This window comes from Patiria miniata, unplaced genomic scaffold (genome assembly GCF_015706575.1).
Source record: "Patiria miniata isolate m_02_andy unplaced genomic scaffold, ASM1570657v1 HiC_scaffold_17, whole genome shotgun sequence".
In the NCBI taxonomy this organism is placed as follows: Eukaryota; Metazoa; Echinodermata; class Asteroidea; order Valvatida; family Asterinidae; genus Patiria; species Patiria miniata.
The window spans coordinates 4926637-4947444 of record NW_024037055.1 but is presented as its reverse complement, the minus strand read 5'-3'; the positions used below and the strand labels follow the sequence as shown (position 1 = coordinate 4947444).

Sequence of the window (20808 nt, the reverse complement as noted above, 5' to 3'; positions counted from 1 at the left end):
TACATTTGCAAATCAATAAACTTTGATTGGTCAAAGTTTATTGTCTATAAAGGGGGGTAAGGAATAACAGTCCTCTGATACAGTAATTTTGGTTCCCTTTTGAGGCATAAAATTGAAATGACTGGCGATGCATGGTGAATACACGTATAATGAACGTTACATGATTGTATACCAATTCCCATGTTAATTTTAGATCATTTGATATGATTGTAGAAGACTGTGTTAATTGTTTAGTAAGTAAGTTAAGTGGAAATAAGTTGATAGACACAAATTATTGCTATGTGACTGGATATGAGGAAATAATTTGTGTAGCGGACGTTGTGTATTATTTACCTTTTCTAGTTTTCTTGTTATTTTTATCTGTAATTTATAATACCATTTTATCATCTCTAGGTTTAGAAAATATGTTATCCTCATTATCTAGCTTGGATCATGTACTGTTGTACATGTAGATGTACAATTTAGTGTAAGATGCCTTGACCACAGTCCCTGATCCCTGTGCGACCTTCTTTTGCCCATCTCTGTCAGGCCTGGGTGGCGGTCCCGATAGCAACCTCCCGCAACTCCAGACCAAAACATTTCCCCTTATATTTTGTTGTTTTTTTCAGCAAAACCTTCCTTCCGTACTTCAGTACCTCCGTACTTCATTACTTCCGTACTTCCATCCTACATCTGTACATAAACCTCATTTGATATTGAACTGTTAATAAAGCCTTAAAGGGAATATACATCATTTGCTTTTGCTGTAATTTTCAGAAATGGATGGAATTGGGGGGTTGGAAATATATAGCAAATATAGTTACACTGACTTTTTTTAGGTTTTGGGTTCGAAAATGCTATAAAAACCAAGAAAAACAATCATTTTCCTGTAGTCTGGTTCCCTGACTCCATAAAAGAAGAAACAGAGCAGTTTACATACATTGGGGAATTGCAAGGTCAGGGAACCAGTCTAGCTGGCTTGTACCCGTTCATAGGTGTGTAATCGATTGCAAACAAGTGCGATGGTCAATTGGGGCCAGTATTTGAAAAAAAAAGCCAGTTTTTTTCCAACGCTGGTCGGCCGACCAGCGTTGGAAATTGATACAAAAATACCACTTTTCTTGAAAATGACAGTATACCAGGTGCCATGATTTTACAGGATGCTTTACACTGTCATTCACTAACAGTCCAGCAAGGTATTTCAAAATGATTTGGTAGTTTTATTTTTTGATGTTTGCAAATGTTGTATTTTCCCTTTAAAGGAAGTGTGTATTGTACTATGTGACAACTTCTTCATAACTCGAGTCTATGTAGTCGGCTATAATTTGTAATAGACACAATTTTATGTTTTTGGAGATCAAATCAGTCAATTTAATTATCAGTTCATATAATATTTTGTAAGTACATTTTGACATTATGAGACACTTATTGTATTTTTTGTTTTTATGTTAATTGCAGATTCAACCGAACCAAGGGCGGATCCAGAACACAATTTATGATTTTTTTGGGGGGGGGGGGGGGAGGTGAATTACATAGAGATGAAACTGGCCTTGGCAAAAAAAAAATTGAAATTGGACCTTGGGTCCGAGCTGCCACATCTCTGATTACGGCGTGGGGCTTGGGGCCCGCTTGAGGGCCCCGAAAGTTTTGGTATTCAAGATGCTCTGTGGTGCGATCTGAGGCAATTTCTGACCACTTTAACCATTTTTTGGGGAGGAAATGATGGTGGTGTACTCATTGCCTGCCAAGTTAATGCAACGCCACTTAAATTTGTTTTTTAAATATTGGTGGTTTTTTTTTTGGGGGGGGGGCGTAGCACCCTTCGCCCCCTCCCCATCCGCCCTTGAACCAAACTTCTTGACTTGTCACACACACATTTTGCTACTCAATTAATTGGTACAATACAAGGGCAGAGAGTTTACATCGTCATTATCGGAATCTTTTCTTTTGAAGTCGCCCATCACACACGGTTTACCGACCAGATTTTTAAAAAATATCCCCCTTCACCCTAGTCTATGTGAAAGCCATGTTCTATAACATTTTGAGCAGATTCGCTGATTAATTATGCAAGACAACCGCATCTTGACCTCTAGATTTTGACCAATCAGCAGGCGCTTTCTATATAGGGTCTTCGGTCATTCACCGTTGTTGCGTTAAAATAGGCACACTATTAATCTTCACCATTGTAATCTGTGAACCGTCAGTAATTAACTTGGCGTTAATCTATCAAAGACTTGTCACCTGTCTGCTGACCTGCCATTTCTTTCAATAGCATTGGAAAACATTGTGTTCGTATGTCACGTCAGCTGCCAGTTGAAGAGTTGTGTCAGTAGAAAATTAAGATCGTTTTTTAATGATTCTGTTTGCCGTGCACTTTCACAATCATAGCAACAGAGGGCGCTACAGAAGTCCAACAACGGCATGCAGATGTTTCACGTTTCATTAATAATGAATTAATGCCCAAGACGATTGATTCCACGCCCACTGATTTGCAACTAAATAAAAAGCTTATGAATTATGGATATTTCCTATAAAATGACGTCAAAAAAACAGGAATGATTCATAAAAAAAGTTATGAATCGACCCCAGACGAACTCAGCTGATTACGCTGGTACTCGACACTTTCTGTTAATGTAGCAGGAACACGGATTGGCCGCGGACCAGTGAAGATTCGTCCACCAGCAAAATTTATCCTTTGTGTCAAGATGGCGACCGGCTGTTGTGGAGTGAAACGGCAGAAAGTCTCCGCGCCTTCCGACCGAAATGACCGGTCGGACCGCTGCGAAAAGGGCGACCGTTGCTCCCATCCTAACCACGATCACCGGCCAAGCACGAGCTCCGGTTGTGGTGACCCACAGCGGGCCCTTCAACCGAAAATGAACGGTTATCATCACGCTTACTCCGGCGGTGGGCACGGCCACAACAGTCACAGTGGCCACCAAAACAATTCCAACCACCGAATAGTGTGTGCCGAGATGTGTTTTTTCTGTTTCGATGTTTTGTATCGCCACTTTCACATGTTGAATGGCGAACCGCCGAGAGTGCCCACATTTACCGATGCTCCATTGTAAGTATTTGTTTGGAAACTAAAAAACAACGAAACTAACTAGCTAGCATGACACCCCTCCCCCCCCCCCCCCCGTGAAACAAAAAAGAATGAAATGCCTACTCCTAGTTCTAGGAGTATGAAATGCCATGTCGTCTTTTTGTTTCACATGTTCAAATGATAAATGTAGGCCTACACAAAAATAAAGGTAGTGACTAGCCACGGTTTGTTTATAATCTTTCGACGTGTTCAGAGCTGCAGAGTCTCGTTCATGTCGGTTTGAACTGTTCCACTTTACATGTATACACTTTACAGCCCCAAAATTTTACGACCATTTTGTGTTCAATACTTACATGACTAACAGAAGAGTGTCTAAGAACTTCCATTTTGCATAGGATCTGTCATTTCAAAGAAAGTTGAGGGGAAAATGGAGGCCATTTGAACGTGTAGTATTATAATTAAAGTCTGGTTTGATTACATCTCTGAAGCCGTGCGGGAAAGAATGTTTCAACCTGATGCTACTTCACTTCAGCGGTTGTGTACAAAGTCTATGGAGACTAGTCAAGAAAAAGTACATGTATTTCCTAACAAAATTGACATTTTTTTCATCAGTCCCAGATTCATGTTTAATCTCATTTTTTGCAATGACTGACCTTCATTGACAATGATGTATGAAGAAAAAAGCAGGGTCAGGTTACAACGTTCCTTCTGCCGTGCGATAGCCTGCATCCTTTACGTGCAAAGTAGTAGGGAACCCTCTGGTCCGGTGTACAAATATACATGTTTCTGTTCCAGCACATGATTCTCATTTGTTATTCCAAATCGGTTACTCACGTTACAAAAATGTAATGTGAGTAACCGATTTTGTGCATCTTGTTTATCATACATAACACATTTTTCTGAATGTCATCTTTGGTGCTTAGGTAGGTCTAGGTCTACTCTAGTCCGAAAATTTGGGACTCTCAATACTGTGTATGAGAGTCCCAAAACTTAAGGTATTGAAAACATGCAAAACAAGAAAATAGACTGGCACCTAAAACAACCAGTCTTTCAGTACTGCATCAATCGACCATGCCAAAAGAATTTAAGAAACATGTGGCATGAAGCGGGAACTAGTCTCAATTTACTACATATTTCTCCATAGTAAAGCCACCAGACTATTGACACTGAATGAAGAGGTCAGTCTTTCCAAATAGTTGGACCATGGTTGGACATGTACCAGTCTAGTCCCATTTTGGAATCACTTGACTTCCCTCTCATGTGCGAAATATTGAAGAAAAGCCTCCTTTAAAAATTGAATTCAGTCTGCAAACTTGGTAGGTGAAATACTGAGGACATGTTCTTTGCCTCAGTGCAATTTTTGGAGAAATTTGCTGGCTTAACTGTGAGTAAAGTGGGCCTGATTTAGTTTTGCACGTTTCAGAGCACTCCAGAGCCCTGTCTGGGTCTACTCTATCTACCGTGGGGATAACAGTTATTAAACCCTTTCAGTAAGGTAATTACAGCCCAAGGAATCTCAAAAGTACATCAAAAATGTAACGTGAGTAACCATGGAATTGCCCATTAGAAAAATATATTGCTCAGTATTTGCAATATTTGTAAATTGTAGGCAGTGTTTATTTGGCTGTGAACCAGTCCCAGATTTTTTTTTTAGCTCTTTTACTGGCACAGCACTGAATATGCCCAGTGATTGTTATTGGGGAACTTTAAATACATGTAGAAATATTTACTGGACGAATCTTCGTCTGGTTCCATGCTTTCATTGTCGTTCTGACTTCATGTTCACGAGATGGGAATCAGACCTTATACAATTTTGGACTGATAAACTCCCTTAAAATTTTTTTAAAAATCCTCAAAAAAATCCTCAGGTTCCCTGACCTGACAATTCCCCGATGTCTATTAATTGCTCCATTTCGTCTGAGGCCTGTAGGGTCTGGGATCCAGATTACAAGAAATGTGTTTTTATTTTTCGTTTTTCCAGAATGAACACAATACTCTGAACAGGTCAGTGTAACTTGCTATAAAACACTATCTGCAAATCCATTAATTTCTGAAAATTACAGCAAATGTAAATGTTGTATTATTACCTTTACAGAAAAAGAGAACACATTGAAGGAAGTGATGGATCAAAAAAAAATTATTCTGATTACAAATTTCAGCTGGAGACAAACAATGCAGGCCAGCAGCTGTATCATGTGGCTATGAACAGATTAAATATGCCCGCTGGTCAAGGCCATTCTCATTGTATTAAAATATGCAGTTTGCATAAAACTGATATCAAATGTACCATCAATAATGAATTGACAATGGTGTGGCAAATGGGAAGTACATTGTACACTGTTGTGTCGTGTACAACTTCCCAAGATGCTTTTTTGTGGTGTTATGACCATACAGTCACTGTACATGTATGTGAAACAGTTGAAATGCTTCCAGATAGTGGAAATGCTTTGTAAATCTTCAGCCGTTTTTGAGATACGGTGGACACAGTAGGACATGTAGGAAGATGGTATTTGGTTGGGGGTAAAGTTGGTATAAAACTCCTCTGTATTTACCAAGATTTACCAAAATACTTGTAAGAATAGCTCGCATCATGTTCGACATCCCAAATAGGCTTATAGGCCTACAGTTGTGAAAGTTAAAACTTTGCCAACTTGCGAAAGTACATGTACCGGTACCGGTACATGCTTTGGTGTACTGTATATCAAGTGGGAAAAGTTCCAACTTAGAGACTTTACATTGTACAATGTACCCCCCGGTACACTACAAATATACATGTACGTATCTCATATCCCCTCCCCCACAACGGATCTTTATAATATCCCTCCTACTATTTAAACAGTCACAGACAGTCAAAATCCCCATCCACTTCCCCTGCTTTACGTTTAACACAGGCTAGTCACCAGTAGTCAGATTATAGGCTATGTCAAGCAAGCGCTGTGACTAGTCAAATTCAGTCAACAGACCATGAACAGACAAGGCAGGCAAGTTGTGGGTACAGCTGGCTTATCAATCACCCACAGTCAAAACAAAGCAAAGCTGTATCAAAGTAAACAGCCACAGCCAGTCAATCCTGCTTTATATACATGTAGGCTGGGAATTCTTAACTGTTGAAAACAGTCACTTGATTGATTTTGACTGAAAGGACAACTTGGCACATACCGGTATGTTTGCATACATCACACATGAGGGTTAAATGGTTTGACATACAAGATCATGGCAGTGGTGGAATTACTTTTTGGGGGGGGGGGGGGGAGTGCAACAACATTTGGAAAATCATTCAAAAAAATGTAGCATACATGCATGTTTAACTCCCCCCCCCCCCCCCCCCCCCCGAGCCAGTAATGGATCTGCCTCCGCAAGGATTATTATGAATGAAAAGAATTATGCAAATTGTAAAATGTTATGAGATGAAAACATTCTCAATTATCAATTTGAAAATAAAAGATCTCTCTCAGGACCATCATTTTATTTTGAACCAATTCAAATTACAGTATGAATTGAAATGGACAGTATTAAGGTTTCATTTCTGAGAATTGCTTACTGGTCATGATGGTGGAATGAATACACGAACAGACAGTAAAGCAAGGAATTTACAAATTGTTGAGGAGCGAAGCATTTCCCAGGAAAGCGTCGAGGAGTTGCCAAGTATATTGCCGAAAATTCGTTGTTGATCATAACCATGTGCTCAGTGTGTCATTTCTACATGTTTAATTTGCCAAGTACATATCCCTGGAATTGCACTTGGCTCGATCTCCCCGACAAATCCAAGAAGTATCGTTCGAGTGCCATGTCGTCTACATGTATAATTTCCAAGTACATAATTCACTATTGCAAGACATTATGTAGAGACATGTGAATGAGTCTGGGGGAGAAACCGAAAGACCTTGACTACAAAATATCAAAGGTGATTCTCGGGCGTCTGTATTGACTCTAGAAAACAGCCCAAAATCTTGCTGCAGAAACACAGAATGAACAAATTTTTTTTTACGTGTACAGTAAATGTACATGTATTCCAGTACAGTACATGTAATTTGTAATTTGAAAGAAATGTACGTTTTTGTAAAATCTTTAAGTCAAGTAACTACATGTATGTCTTACATACAGGACATTTTATTGCACTTTGGTTTAGTAAGGTGTGGAGAATTATGCAAATTTATACATATATACGGATACATACACACATGTTTGCAGATATACAAATGTATACAATGTACATGTACGGTCACACAACAAAGAGGGGGCATAGTTGAAATTGGATTTATAATTAACAAAATGGCTCAGGACAGGTACTGGAACATGAATTAAATGTACATGTAGATGTACAGCATACATGTACTGGTAGCACTGTCACCATGTATAATTTTAAGGAGTCATTTTGGTTTGTTACAGGTACGTTCTGCATGTACATTGTACACTCAGGGTCGTTTTATGTACACATGTTCATCATGTTCATGTAAGTGTACGATTTGTACTGTACATGTACAGTATACTTGTGTATGTATACATGTGTACATTACTGACTCATTCTTTGTCATTGTTGATTGTGTGCCAAGTGGTCTGGTGATTGTTTCACAGATTTTCATTTGGGAGTAACATACTGGTACATGTATGTAATTACATACAGTACATGTACTGTAACAACTTTTTTTTTTAAATGACGTAGATTTTCTTTCCATTTAGGTATATTTGAAATATACAATGTATGAAAGTTCAAAAAATCAAGTGTCTTCCCAATTACAGCATGAAATCGTGTTAAATACATGCTGTAAAGTGTAACTATTTAGGAAGCTTTTAAAAGTCTATCTTTTGATAGAAAAAGTCATTGGCAGTCATGATGGGCGAGTCGGAGTGCGAGTCTTTTGCCGAATTGAGTGGAGTTTGAGTCACCGAAATTGCTACTCAAGTCTGAGTCCTGGACTTGAGTCCTGCAAAACTCGACCAAGGGTAGATGCCTCAAAAGTCGGATTCTAAGCTTTGGTTTGAAACTGCTCTTAACATTGCACATTTCAAATGTACTTGTATCTAACCAAAAGAAAACCGGCCGTACATTCGATGTCACACATTCATTAAATGCTTTGAGATATTAGAAACTAAAGCATTGTAACCCTAAACCACTGAAAATAAACAAATAAATAACAAACAGCTGTATAATGTTGAATTTTCAGATTGAAACCCTCTGTCATTGCACTTTAAAGCTCTTAGCCCTGTAAAATTGAAATGAAAGCTTGATTTCTCCCCAGAAAATGTTCAATTGTATGAAAATCTTTCTCGGTTAATTTCCTCTTCCTGTCACGGTTCACGTAACCCAATTTGCCTTCATCAAAACGGAATACCCCAAGCGTGTTGTCCTGGTAATTGTTTGGCGACCCCGTGTACCGAGTATTATTACCAGGGGAACAAGCTATTTTTGTTTCTGTATATTTTTTTCCTTCTTTTAATATCGGTTCACATCTGCTGATGAACTCTATAGTGTTCTCGGCTTAATATAACCAAGCGTTGCATACATTTACACACTCAGTAGCACTGTTTGTAGAACATGCGTTTGTGCAAATGTACCGATGTATTCGCTCGGATGGGTCGGTTGGCCCGTACGTAATTAAATTTCTTGTCGTCTTCCTTAATTAGGATGTCGATTTGCGGCATAATTGCTGGCGTAATCTACAGTCTGCTCCAGAATTGAATTTCTGGAAAGGAGAAGCTTTTGGTTTGGATGCTGATTGGCATGGATATGTAAATTCCTATTTTTTTCACATGAATAAATTATGCATAATTCAAAGCCTGACGACTTTGGTATTTTTGCCTTTCCCTGGGAGGGCTTGGCTTATGGGCTCCGTGCTGAAGTACCCCCTCAACGGTAAGGAAGGGAGAGTTGGGGGAGGCCACTGGGAGAGACATTCGAACGCATTGCCGAAGTTGCCTGATGCTCCCTTGAAGAAACTAAAGCTTTGTGGACATTCAGAATAAATTACAATGTACAAAACAATGTAGTCGTGCATACTTCGCGTCATTCGTGCTAGAAATGAGGTTATGATCGAAATATCTCTTATTGTATTAATAGCAATCCAGGTTTAAACTTTACCAAATTATTTGAGTTCTTTGTAGTACAAAAATATATTTCACTTTACGACACGATTTCTCAAAAAATGTTTGATGAAATTGGGTTTTCTTTGTTAGTTTCTCATACTTGAATGTATAATCTGTAATAAAAATGTGAAACTCGGTTAAAAAAAAAAAAAAAAAATTTCTTAGCCATGTCCATCAAACTGTTGAATTGCCCTAAAGAATATTTACCGGTTTATAGTACCAAAAATCCACCTAAAAAGACGCTCAAGGTGCTTTACAAAATTAAAGAATAAGCGAATATAGAAAAAAAGAAAATTAACCAATTGCACAGTAAGTTTGTATTTGAATACATGTATGTCTTAAAGGGAATATACAACATTTGCAAACATCGAAAAATATAACTACCCAGTTTTTACGAAATACCTTACTAGGATGTTAGTAAATGACAGTGTAAAGCATCCTGTAAAATTATGGCACCTGGTGTGAAGTCATTTTCAAGAAAAGTGGTATTTTTGTATACATTTCCAACGGTGGTCGGCCGACCACCGTTGGAAAAACCTAACTATTTTTTAACTACTGCGCCAACTTTACCATTTTTTTCAGACCAAATTTTGTTTGCTATGTTCATGAACGGGTGCAGGCCAACTAGACTGGTTCCATCACCTTACAATTTTCCGGCATCGATAAATTGATACATATCATCTTTAGTGGAGTCAGGGAACCAGACTACTTGAACAATTTTGTTTTTCTTGATTTTTCCAGCATTTTCGAACACAAAACTACAAACATGTCAGTGTAACAATATTTGATCTATTATACTAACCCCTCAAATAATTCATTTCTGAAAATTACAGCAAAACCCAATTATGTACATGTACATTCCCTTTAACACCAAAAATGTACATAATGTACATGTACATGTATGTACCAGCACTTTATTCTTTTCTTAACATACTCAAGTATTTTAGCCACAGATCTCTGGATTTCTGCTAATGCTGTATGACTATGAGTACAAACACAGTACACGTAGAGCCGCTGTAAATGTATTGTAATCTACTGAAATTGAATTCCAACTTGCTCTGTGGCAAGTTTGATTAGATGAGGGTCGTTGAAAATAAACACAGCCGCCAGCGCCAGCCAGGGCAGCGAAAACTATTAAAAGCCACGTGAATACCAGACAATTGCTCAAATACAGGGGCAGACCAGACATGTACAGTATGCACGAGTTACGGACATGAAAGCTTCTGTATGTTTTAGGATGAAGCAGTATCCAAAATTAGGAATTTAATCAATTACTTACACCATGTACACGACAAATGCTCTAAGCAGTAGCATACATGTACAGGGTGATTCAAAAGGAAAATGACCTGGATTAATGATTTTTCCCCTTAAAAAGCAAATAAATTGGACACACCAACAAAGCATATGAATGAGCATGTTCTTTCACTCATTTAAATTAGGAATTACTGAAATTGATCCATGCTACCGGTAGTAATGAGAAGTTACAGTGTATGCATATTTTGCGAAAAGAATCCATTTTGTACAGCTGTCCATGAATGCCACTTTAAGCTATTGAGCTGAGGTAGAAGCAGAGATTACGCAAAGGCATTAAGACACAAATTTATGAGATTTTCAAAAAATTTTGTCAAGACTGAAACATTATTTTTACTTTTTGTGTGTGTTGATTTATGATTTTTTTTTTTGTCTGAAATAATGATGTTTTTTGTCGGTTTTCATGTGCAAATTTTTGTCCATTTATGAAGGCAGGAGAAAGCCTTGTTTCATTGTATTTGATCGGTAAATATGATCATTGGTGGTCAGCTGAATTTTGTGAGTTTTGTATTAAAATGGACACTTCTCAACCGTGAAACCACCCACCAATAGGAATGGGTAAACTGTCACAGGTACCGCTATTTATGAATAAATTTACAAAAATGCACTGGAACATTATAATTCACACTTCCAATGTTTTGTGTACATTGTGTAAATACCGTAACTGAGACCTGGGCCCAGTTTCATAGCACTGCTTAGCAGCTGACTTTGTGCTTACCGAGCCTCCATCTATTTCATAGGGACCGTTAAGCAGTAAGCACAGCAAACGCACGCTTAACCCCAGAAGAAAACTTTGCTTAAATCAGTGACGTAACAAGAGAAATCTCCATTCGCGCGCAACCGTTAGCATGAAATAGTGCTTAAGCAGCAGCTTGATTTTCTGCTATAGTAAGCACAACTTTTCTGCTTACTGTTAAGCAGCGCTATTAAATTGGGCCCTGGACTGCACTGGTTTATCAAGCTATTCAGAATGTTTTGTGCGCCACATTCCACTCTGGTTAAAACAATTCGCCCATGTGTCTATACTGGCGGATTACAATGTGCATGCGTACTAGTACATGTACATGTGTATGTGTAGGCCTACATGTGTGGATGGTTGAGAAATGTCTAGTATAAAGTAGACATGGTACATGTAGATGCTGAGAACATGTACCGGTAGTTCCCACAAACAGGGACCTACATGTACATGTATGTGGTCAGGATCTAAGGTTCGCTGGTGGAGAGAAGGGGGGGGGGGGGTGTTACAATTTCAGTGAATCATTCTCGAGGAAACATTCCAACATAAAGCAGCACAGAATGGAGAAGACTCCGGTAGAACATTTTGCGACTCACTACAATTGCACGAAGCAGAGAATTATGTCACTAACCAGCAGCCATGGCAACCATGTCAATTTCTGTTGTTGCGCTTCCAGTGCAAAACCTTGAGTGAAAATCTCTTGCGAAATTTGAAGCTGATTTAAGTGGTTTTAATGTTTTGTGGTACGAAGAAAATACATTGTTTCAGGGGTGTGAAATCTCAGCTTTGAAGCTGATTTCAGCTTTTTGGGTTTTGGATTTCAGCTTTTTTTCAGCTTTTTCCCTGACTTGCTGTGTACAAAAGTATAGGAGATCTCCAAAATTCAGCTTTTTTACACCTTTTCCAGCTGTTTTCAGCTATTTTTATCACTGGTCACTCACACCCCTTATAATGCCGTTTCCATTTATTATTTTGTTAAAATGTGAAACCAACAGTCATCTGGTGATTCTGGTCCTTGGACATTCTTCTGGTATGGACATGAACAGTACAAATGTACGTCCGTAATCCTTGTATTACCTGTGCGTGTACCCATTTGTGTGCAGTTTGACACAGGGGATTGACCGGAAGAATTAAGTGTTGCGTACTGACGTGCATGCATCTGGACGGATTATTATGCATACATGTACATACGCGTACACTTAGGTTACAGGCATGTACATCCACGTATTAAATTGATGATACCGGTACAGAGGCCAATAGAATTATACCAAGTGACGTCATACAAACATGTACATGTAGTACATGTAGTTGAAGCCTTCAATAAGCAGGATCTTTTGTATCTTTCAGCATTACTGAACCATTAACATCTTGTTCATCCGCACGATTTTGTTAATACCGTTACACATAATACACATGTGTATTCACATCCACTATTGACTATGTCCACACGAACAATGTTCACGTACGTGTGGGCACTTCCCCACTAAATGAGGTACAAATTGACTGTTAAATTTAGGATTACACTGGAGGGTCCAGTAAAGCAAGATATTTTGTTCATTTTTTCCCCTGTACGTTCCTGCGGCCATACATTGTTATGATAATGTGTGCCGAAAATATAGAGGACTTTCGGGTACCTTGAGAAATTACAGGGGTCATCGTAAATAATTATGTACATGTGTACGTAGTTACTGTGGACAGAAATTTTGCTTTACAGTATTGACAGGACACTAATTATCACGTTGTATTAATTTTCCCATATGTCATCTCCTTTATTCAGTTCTTTGTATTCATAACCCATTTAGGATAGCAACAGCCAAAATAAACTGCAATTTTCTTGGTCTTAACACACCTATGGACATGTAACGTACCAGTACGTAACATGGACAGAAATCTTGTGACAAATTTGTGCCCATGGTAGGTACGTAATATTCTGAACCTGATAATCCTGAGACTCTTAAACATAGGGCCTACAGTAGATTTTCTACGTAACATGGACAGAAATCTTGTGACAAATTTCTGTCCATGCTACGTACGTAATATTCTGAACCTGATAATCCTGAGACGTCTTAAACATAGGGCCTTCAGTAGATTCTCTTGGTTTTTTTTTATAGGTAACAATGCTGTAGGGATAAGAATGAAAAGGCACAGCATTTGATAAAAATTCATTGTAATTACAAACTCTATCTCTCCATGTTTGATAAGTATGTGACATTCTGAGAATGCACAAATGTACAGGGTGAGTAAAACAAAACGAAACCAAAATGTTGGGACCATTGTTTTAGTGAAGTTATGCATATAACACTTTCAAAATCTAGGATATAAAAGCCCAATTCATTTGCCTTCTTTTAGTACAAGAATCATTCAAATCACTCATACATGTACTTTCAGTGTTCTTTCAGCAAAACGAAAACAAATCATATAGGGCTGTGTGTGAATTGTTTTCGTTTTGCTGAAAGAATGCACACCGTTTTTGTGATCCGTGGACAGAACTTTAAAACGATGGTTGTCTTTAAAATTCCGTAACTTGAAAAGTACACGAGTGATTTGAATGATTCTTGTACTAAAGGAAAGCTTATGAATTGGGCATTCATGTCCTAGATTTTGAAAGTGCTACATGTAGAACTTCAATAAAATAATAGTCCTGACACTTTGGGTTTTTTTACTCACCCTTTATGTATCTTTTTTGCCTAGATTTACGTTTGAAAGATCAATTTGTTTTTCTTCTTTTGTTGACAGTCCCTTGTTTGTGACGTGGAAGATCGGGAAGGACAAGCGTCTACGTGGCTGTATAGGAACCTTTACTGCCTTGAATCTACACGATGGCCTCAGGGAATATGCAATCTCTAGGTGAGTAGCTTATTCCAGGGGGCAACTTTGGCTACTCACAGAAACAACGAGACCAGCACCTTATTTCATGAAATTCATCGTAACTTAAATATGATGCATCACTGTGCTGCGACACGTCGTATACCTACGATCTGTCGCAGAGCTACGGTACGATGCGTCGCAGCTGCGACACGTCCTTTGATTCATTTCACAAAACACATTGTAAGTGCGACGGGTCGTACGTGAACTAGTTGGTGTATTTATAGTACAACACAGTGCCCGTTACATGGCACACAGTAAAAACATTGTAGTTGTCTGATCTTCAGCAAAGAGTCGTCAGATCTGAGCTTGCAAAGGTTTTAAAACATATAACAAAATGGCGAGCGTCTGATGCAGTTTTAAAGGAAAATGAGCTCACGGTGGACTGTTAGCTACTTTGAAATTTCGACCAGGCTAGCTAATTCATAATTAATTTTGATGCATATTCCATTTACTACTTCACACACAGTGTCTCGGTAATGGTATTATTGTCTCGTTTATTAAACTTTATGGCATACTGTACATTTGTAAAACTGGCTAACTCGAGATGCTTTTTATTTTGCGATGACCACTAGACTCGTGGTAACTTACGACACGTTCAACACGAAATGGATCACACCAGTATCATGCTTTGCACAAACCTGGACATTTTTTTTTTAAGTTTTAGCATTTTCAAATTAATGCGTATTTTAGCTTCAAACATAAGTATTGAAATGCTCTTTGTATAAAGTTCTGCAAATATTTTTTTTCATGGGTGGATTATATTCATATTTTGGGAGGTTTGTAGATTAATATACCGGTACCGATGTAGTTACCGATTCAGAAAATCTCAAAACCTCAAAATGGTCAGTTCCACCCCCCAAAATGACTTCACACACACTTTGCGCAAGACACAACATCTACAACTTTGTCTGGGTTTTGTGGGAGTGCATGAAAATCTTACATTCGGTCAGCAAATTTGTAGGTACATTTTTTGCCTGGGTCGTCGTGAAACGGCTTTCTGAGATTTGCCCCTGTTGAGCATCGATCAGGTAGGCATCCTACCGGTACACGGAGACATGCTAAGGGCATAATCTCAGTGAAGCTGGAACGGAGATCTTGACATTACGACGACGGTTCAACAGTAAATCACTGCCCTTGTGTTTTGCCATTTCAATGAGCATTTTAGTATCGACACACGTTGGAATGTCAATGTCACATGCTTATAGGCTCAGGTGTGTCCCAGTACCTTGATGAATTTTTGATGTGATCTACATGTAATATGTTTTGTCGTTTTTTTTTGGGGGGGGGGGCCTAGTAGAGCATTACATGTAAACGGTGGATTTTTTATGATCAGCCCTACATGTAAGTGTAAATGTACTTGACATTGTGTTTTTGCTCTTGCTTTTCAAAATCATTAGTAGAGTTTTGGGTATGATATACCGGTATGTCAAGAGAAAATGGCATCGTTTTCTACTTTTTTTCCCCCAAGAGTTTACCTTGCTTAAATAATCCCATTTTTATCAAGTATGAAGTTTTTTTTTTTATTTCAGCAAAGTACGAGATCTTCAAGATCGTAAATGGGCTGTGGCCGGTATTATCTTTTTTGGGAACTGTCTTTATTTTTCAAATGGGCCAACTTTTTGCATTAATTCTCTTTTCACTAGACTACAGCTGTTGATCTTTCAAATGGCTGCTCCTGTGTCCAGTGTACTTAGACTTTGAGGCTAAATGTAGGATCATTTGCCTTTCATGCATTTTGTTTGTTTCCAATTAAAAGACACTACTCAAAATTCAAAGAAGAATGTTCAAAACTTGGGTTTCAGCCCAGTGGGTATTACCATTGCTGAGAAAACTGTGTAAAACCCTGCAAAAGCTTCGATCACGAAACTAAGATTTTGTCAATAGAACTCTTTTATTTCCAACGATCAGTCAATTGACTGACCGTCGGAAATCACATACATTTTTTTAATTCTTCAATATGACAGCAAGCCAGATGGAAGAATTTTACGGGGTGTTTAGTACCAGTACGATCATTAACCCTGACCTTCCTCAATCCTCCAAAATCCTCACGGCGGTTTTGGAGGATTGAGGATACCGGGGGCAAATGGTTTTTAAGAAACATGAGGATTTTGGAGGATTGAGGATGAATGGTGTTTGAGCAACATGAGGATTTTGGAGGATTGAGGATGAATGGTGTTTAAAGAAGAGCAGGATTTATGGAGGATTGAGGATGAATGCATATTTTGAGGCAGGACTTTCTGACGATTTTGTAGGATTGAGGTCCTGGGTATCCTTCAATTGAACATAAGTGCAAACTATTGGAGGATTTTGGAGGATTGAGGATGGATCCTGGCAAAAAGGCCCTAGGGGATTTTAATTCAAGTACAGTGGAACGTCGCTATACCGAACACCGCTATACCGAACATTCGGCTATACCGAACATCATCCTTGGCTCCCGGTTTTAATGTACAAAACGTACTGAACATTGTTGTTGATAAAAAAACAACAGATTAACAAAAATGTACCGGTTGTACATATATTTAACACTATTTGTGCCACTTTTAATTCCCGAACATCAAACGACACATAGTTACATCGTGTTTGAATGTTGAAGAGCGATAGATGGCTATTATTTCCCCAAGGAATTAAAAAGGGAACACCAACCATTGCTCAAGTTTTCAACTCCTCGTGCGGCCGCGGGATGTGAGAAATGCCAGTTGGTCAGTTGGAAATGCTATTGGTCAACAGAAGGTACCGGCGGTTCAAAATCGCTATACCGAACGATCGTTATTACGAACACTTTCTGTGGATCCCACGATGTTCGTTACAGCGGCGCTCCATTGTAGTCTTTTTTGATAATAATTACTTTTTGGATAAATGCAACTGATCATAGATACATGTATGCCTTTAATTCAAGCATTCAGAATAATCAAACCGGTCACATGTGCAACTGTGGAAAGCCAGTCTCGCAACTGGTTAATATGTAACTTCAGATTGGGTAAAAAGACATCATTATGCAGTGACTGTTAACATTTTTTGTCTATTCAGACATGTACAGGGTATTCATGTACCCCTAGACCCCAGGTGGCACTTGTCATTACTGCACTTGGCATGTCATGATAACCCATATCTGATCCGGCATGAAAACACGAAATTCCTGGCAACAATCGCCCTGTGATCAATACATACCACCTGGCTCTGGTGGACTGTGGCCGTGATGTCATTAACATGAATGACTCAAGCACTGTTTCTGCATACATGTGTAGCACGCACAGTCGAAGATCTGTTGTGGTCATTTTGAGAGTGGCCCACTCGCAAAACAATTAGTGCCAGCTAGGGGGTGGGGTGGGTTTCAAAACAAATGGTTCAATGGTTACAGTGTTCGAATCATGTGCTGTGGTACATGGGTCCGATCCCTGACGGGGAACATGGTGCTTGTGTTTTTGGGCAAGACACTTTACTACAATTGCCTCTCTCCACCCAGGAGTATGAATGGGTACCTGTGAAGGTAGAGACCAGAATGCGCTGATCTCGAGCTGCTGCAGAAAAATGGTCTCGTTCATGACGAACAGGGATAATAATTGCAAAGTGCTTTGAAACCAACTATAAGGCGCTATAGAAGCACCACATTATTGTTATTATTTAGAATGTGAAGTAATCCATAATGCACAAATTTATTTGGATTTCAAGCTTGCAGAAAAATTACCATCCTTTTTGGTGAGGCTTTTACCGGCCGTTGAGGAAAAACAACAACCGCCTTGAACATTCTCATTTCAAGGAAGCAGATTGCAACCGGAGTTGCCTGAATGATGTATGACCGGCAATCACCCCCACTCTCTTTCTCTCTCTCTTATTTATCCGCTTTCTGCTTCCCTCTTCTTCTTTGGCAGTGCTTTTAAGGATAGTCGTTTCCCGCCTGTCAATAAGGAGGAGATATCCCGTATGTCATGCTCCGTCTCGCTGCTACGTCACTTTGAGGAGGCGCGAGACTATGAAGATTGGGAGGTAATTATTCAAGGGCTCTCTGTTTTTTTGGTCGTAGCTTCAATGTCTGCTGCTATGGGTATGTTAGAAAACAGCAAGGTGTCTTGGTACATGTATGTGTAGAAAACGGCAAGGTCCCTGCAAAAAACCTAAAGAAATTTTAAGAGTTTAATGTTTTTTTACTCACCCTGTACATGCAGTTTACTATTTTAAAATTTTAATGTACTGCAGGATCAAGTTAATATCTTTTTTTTAAATTTAGGTCGGCGTCCATGGTATTCGCATAGAATTCTACAACGAGAAAGGTCAGAAGAAGACTGCTACTTACCTTCCAGAAGTAGCCTCGGAACAGAGTAAGTCTGGAGGTCGTGTAATGGCTGGTAATTGACAGATTTAAATAAGGAATTTGAGCTAATAATCCACATGAAAGTTCTCAAATCATGCCATGTAAAGTGGCTTTCGACAACATTGTGGCTTTCGACCAACAATGAAACCACGCAACTTATACAATTAAAATAACTTTTGTGGATATCTCTTTTATCATTTCCTCAAGACTGTTAATATTAAAAAAAAAGAAAATTGAAAAAAACAAATGCTATTCCGATATTAGGTGGATGATTGACTTTGCAAATATTCGGTACATTGGAGTTTCCTAACGTGGCACACTTCATTTCCCTCGACTGTCATCGTGCAGTGTTCCCAAACGTCTTTGTTGACAAAGGTCAAATTCATTCAGTTAAATACTGGTACTCTTACCTTAATAATTCTTGCTGTTGAACCTTTGTGAACAATTTCATTGCAACGAAATTTAGTCCGAAATTCAATGGTAATGTCCGGAAATTGGGATCAAATGCGGTTAAGTGTTCCCTAACGTGGCACACTTACACAAATCTCAGAAAATCCCACGTTAACATTTAAGAATTTCTTTAAAGTTGGTAAATTCTGATAAATCGTTATCATCTCCACTCTTATACCCAACTACAAGTTTGTCAGAAAATTATTTTCTTATTTGTGGGTGCATTTAAAAGGGTTCATTGTGCACTTCAAAATAAAATTAAAAAAATCACGCCAAAATGGAATTTTTCTGGAACGTTGTAGCGATACGTAAACTCAAGATTTATGAATGGGAATGTTTAAAGCTTGATGAAATTTAATTTGCTGTGAAATTTGAAGTAAAAGTTTTGCTCTAGCAAGGCAATAGAGAAAAAAAATCAAAGGCCGCCACGTTAGGGGCCCCGCCATGTTAGGGGCCGCGCCATGTTAGGGGACATCAACAATATATTCGCACAGCTGTAGAGGTCTTTGTTTGATTGGGAAAAAAAATGGCCTGCATAATAATTTTGGACCCTTTTTGGGTATCCCTGTCTCCCCAGATTGGAACAAAGAGCAGACGATAGACTCGCTGCTACGCAAGGGCGGCTACAAGACGCCTATCACCAACGACTTCCGCAAGACGATACGGGTGACCCGCTACCAGAGCGAGAAGATCTCGGTCCACTTCAGCGACTACGCCGATCACTTTCGTCAGAACGGGCGGGTTTAATGAATGGCAGCCACAAGCGCAAACTCTGTGGGGGAGGAGGGGCCTCAGGCACACGTGCACGGCACTCGTGATAATCGGCGTCGTGTTCGCGATTTACTTTCTCAACTGAGCTTTTTTTGTTAAGTGCGGTATTGTCGGGGAGGCCATTACAAGTTCTTCAGTCTTAAAGTCAAGTCCCAAGCAATTTGTGACAAAAGCATTCCTTTGTCAGTGTGTTCATCCCCAGCTGCTCGTGACTGGACTTGAGAAAGGACTTGGGATTTACTTTTTGACCGGACTTGTGATGGACTTGACTCCAAAACTGTCCAAGCAGTGGGATAGGTCAAAACGTCACTTCACGCAACACTTCAGGCCGTGGTTGATACTTGGACGTGCGAATGCAAGCATTTGGACAACATGTAACAATCACAGCCAAATGTGTGGAAATGAGTTGAAACTTTGGAAAGAATGTTGCATCCTGACGCCTTTTTTTCATCATATATATATATATTACCTCAATGAAGGCCAGTCATTGCAAAAATATTGAAAAGACATGAATCTGGGACTGAGAAACATTTCCAATTTTGTTAGCAAATACTTGGTATAAATGTACTCAACAATCCATAGACTTTTACGCAACCTAAGAAGTGGCGTTACGATACTACATTCTTTCCGAAACTTTTTGCAGAGTTGCTGGGCGATTACTTGCTACGATGTCACAAATCCGTGTTCCAGTTTCGAGTGTGAACCGGCCCTTATACATGCGTAGCATCAGTTTTAAACATTGAAGCCCTGTTCATACTTCATGCCAATTTTAGAGCGAAGCGAAGTTGCTTGTGTTTCCGAATTTGCTCGTGTTTCTGAGTGCTTGTGTTTCAAGAAATTGGCACTGCTCTCATATATGCAGTATGAACTAACCACACTAGTCTGGCATTATTAGTGTTGCGAAAATGAACTTGGGCAACTGTATACATGTACATGGACACTTGTCTGTAGCATGTTGTGAGGACAGTATGTCACGAATTGGCATTCATGCAACAATGTGTGGTTAAACCATAGAGCTACATTAAATTACTAGAGCGCTAACTTCGTGTACAAAGTAACGCCTGCTGGGCGCATCCATGTTTGTGCAGAAACCTATGGAGACCAAGAAATTGTGAACGGCTTTTGTACGGCTATTTGCATATCTGCGTTTGTATTCCATACTGGTGCGTTATCGAAGCTGATACGCCTAAAACCGAAACGCACGATCAGCAAAAGAGCATGTCATTTTGCTCTACGCAAACAGCGCAACACGTG

The 20808-nt window shown here is 39.1% G+C and overlaps 1 protein-coding gene across 1 annotated transcript; it reads left to right on the top strand.

The window, feature by feature from the left end:
• The first annotated feature begins 2456 nt into the window (after nt 1–2456).
• LOC119723577 (AMMECR1-like protein) lies at nt 2457–19853 on the top strand. Its single transcript, XM_038194299.1, has 5 exons — nt 2457–3046; nt 13893–14003; nt 17894–18008; nt 18250–18340; nt 19361–19853. The coding sequence occupies exons 1-5, from the start codon at nt 2685–2687 to the stop codon at nt 19528–19530; spliced, it is 849 nt and encodes a 282-aa protein (XP_038050227.1). The 5' UTR covers nt 2457–2684; the 3' UTR covers nt 19531–19853.
• The last annotated feature ends 955 nt before the right edge of the window (nt 19854–20808 follow it).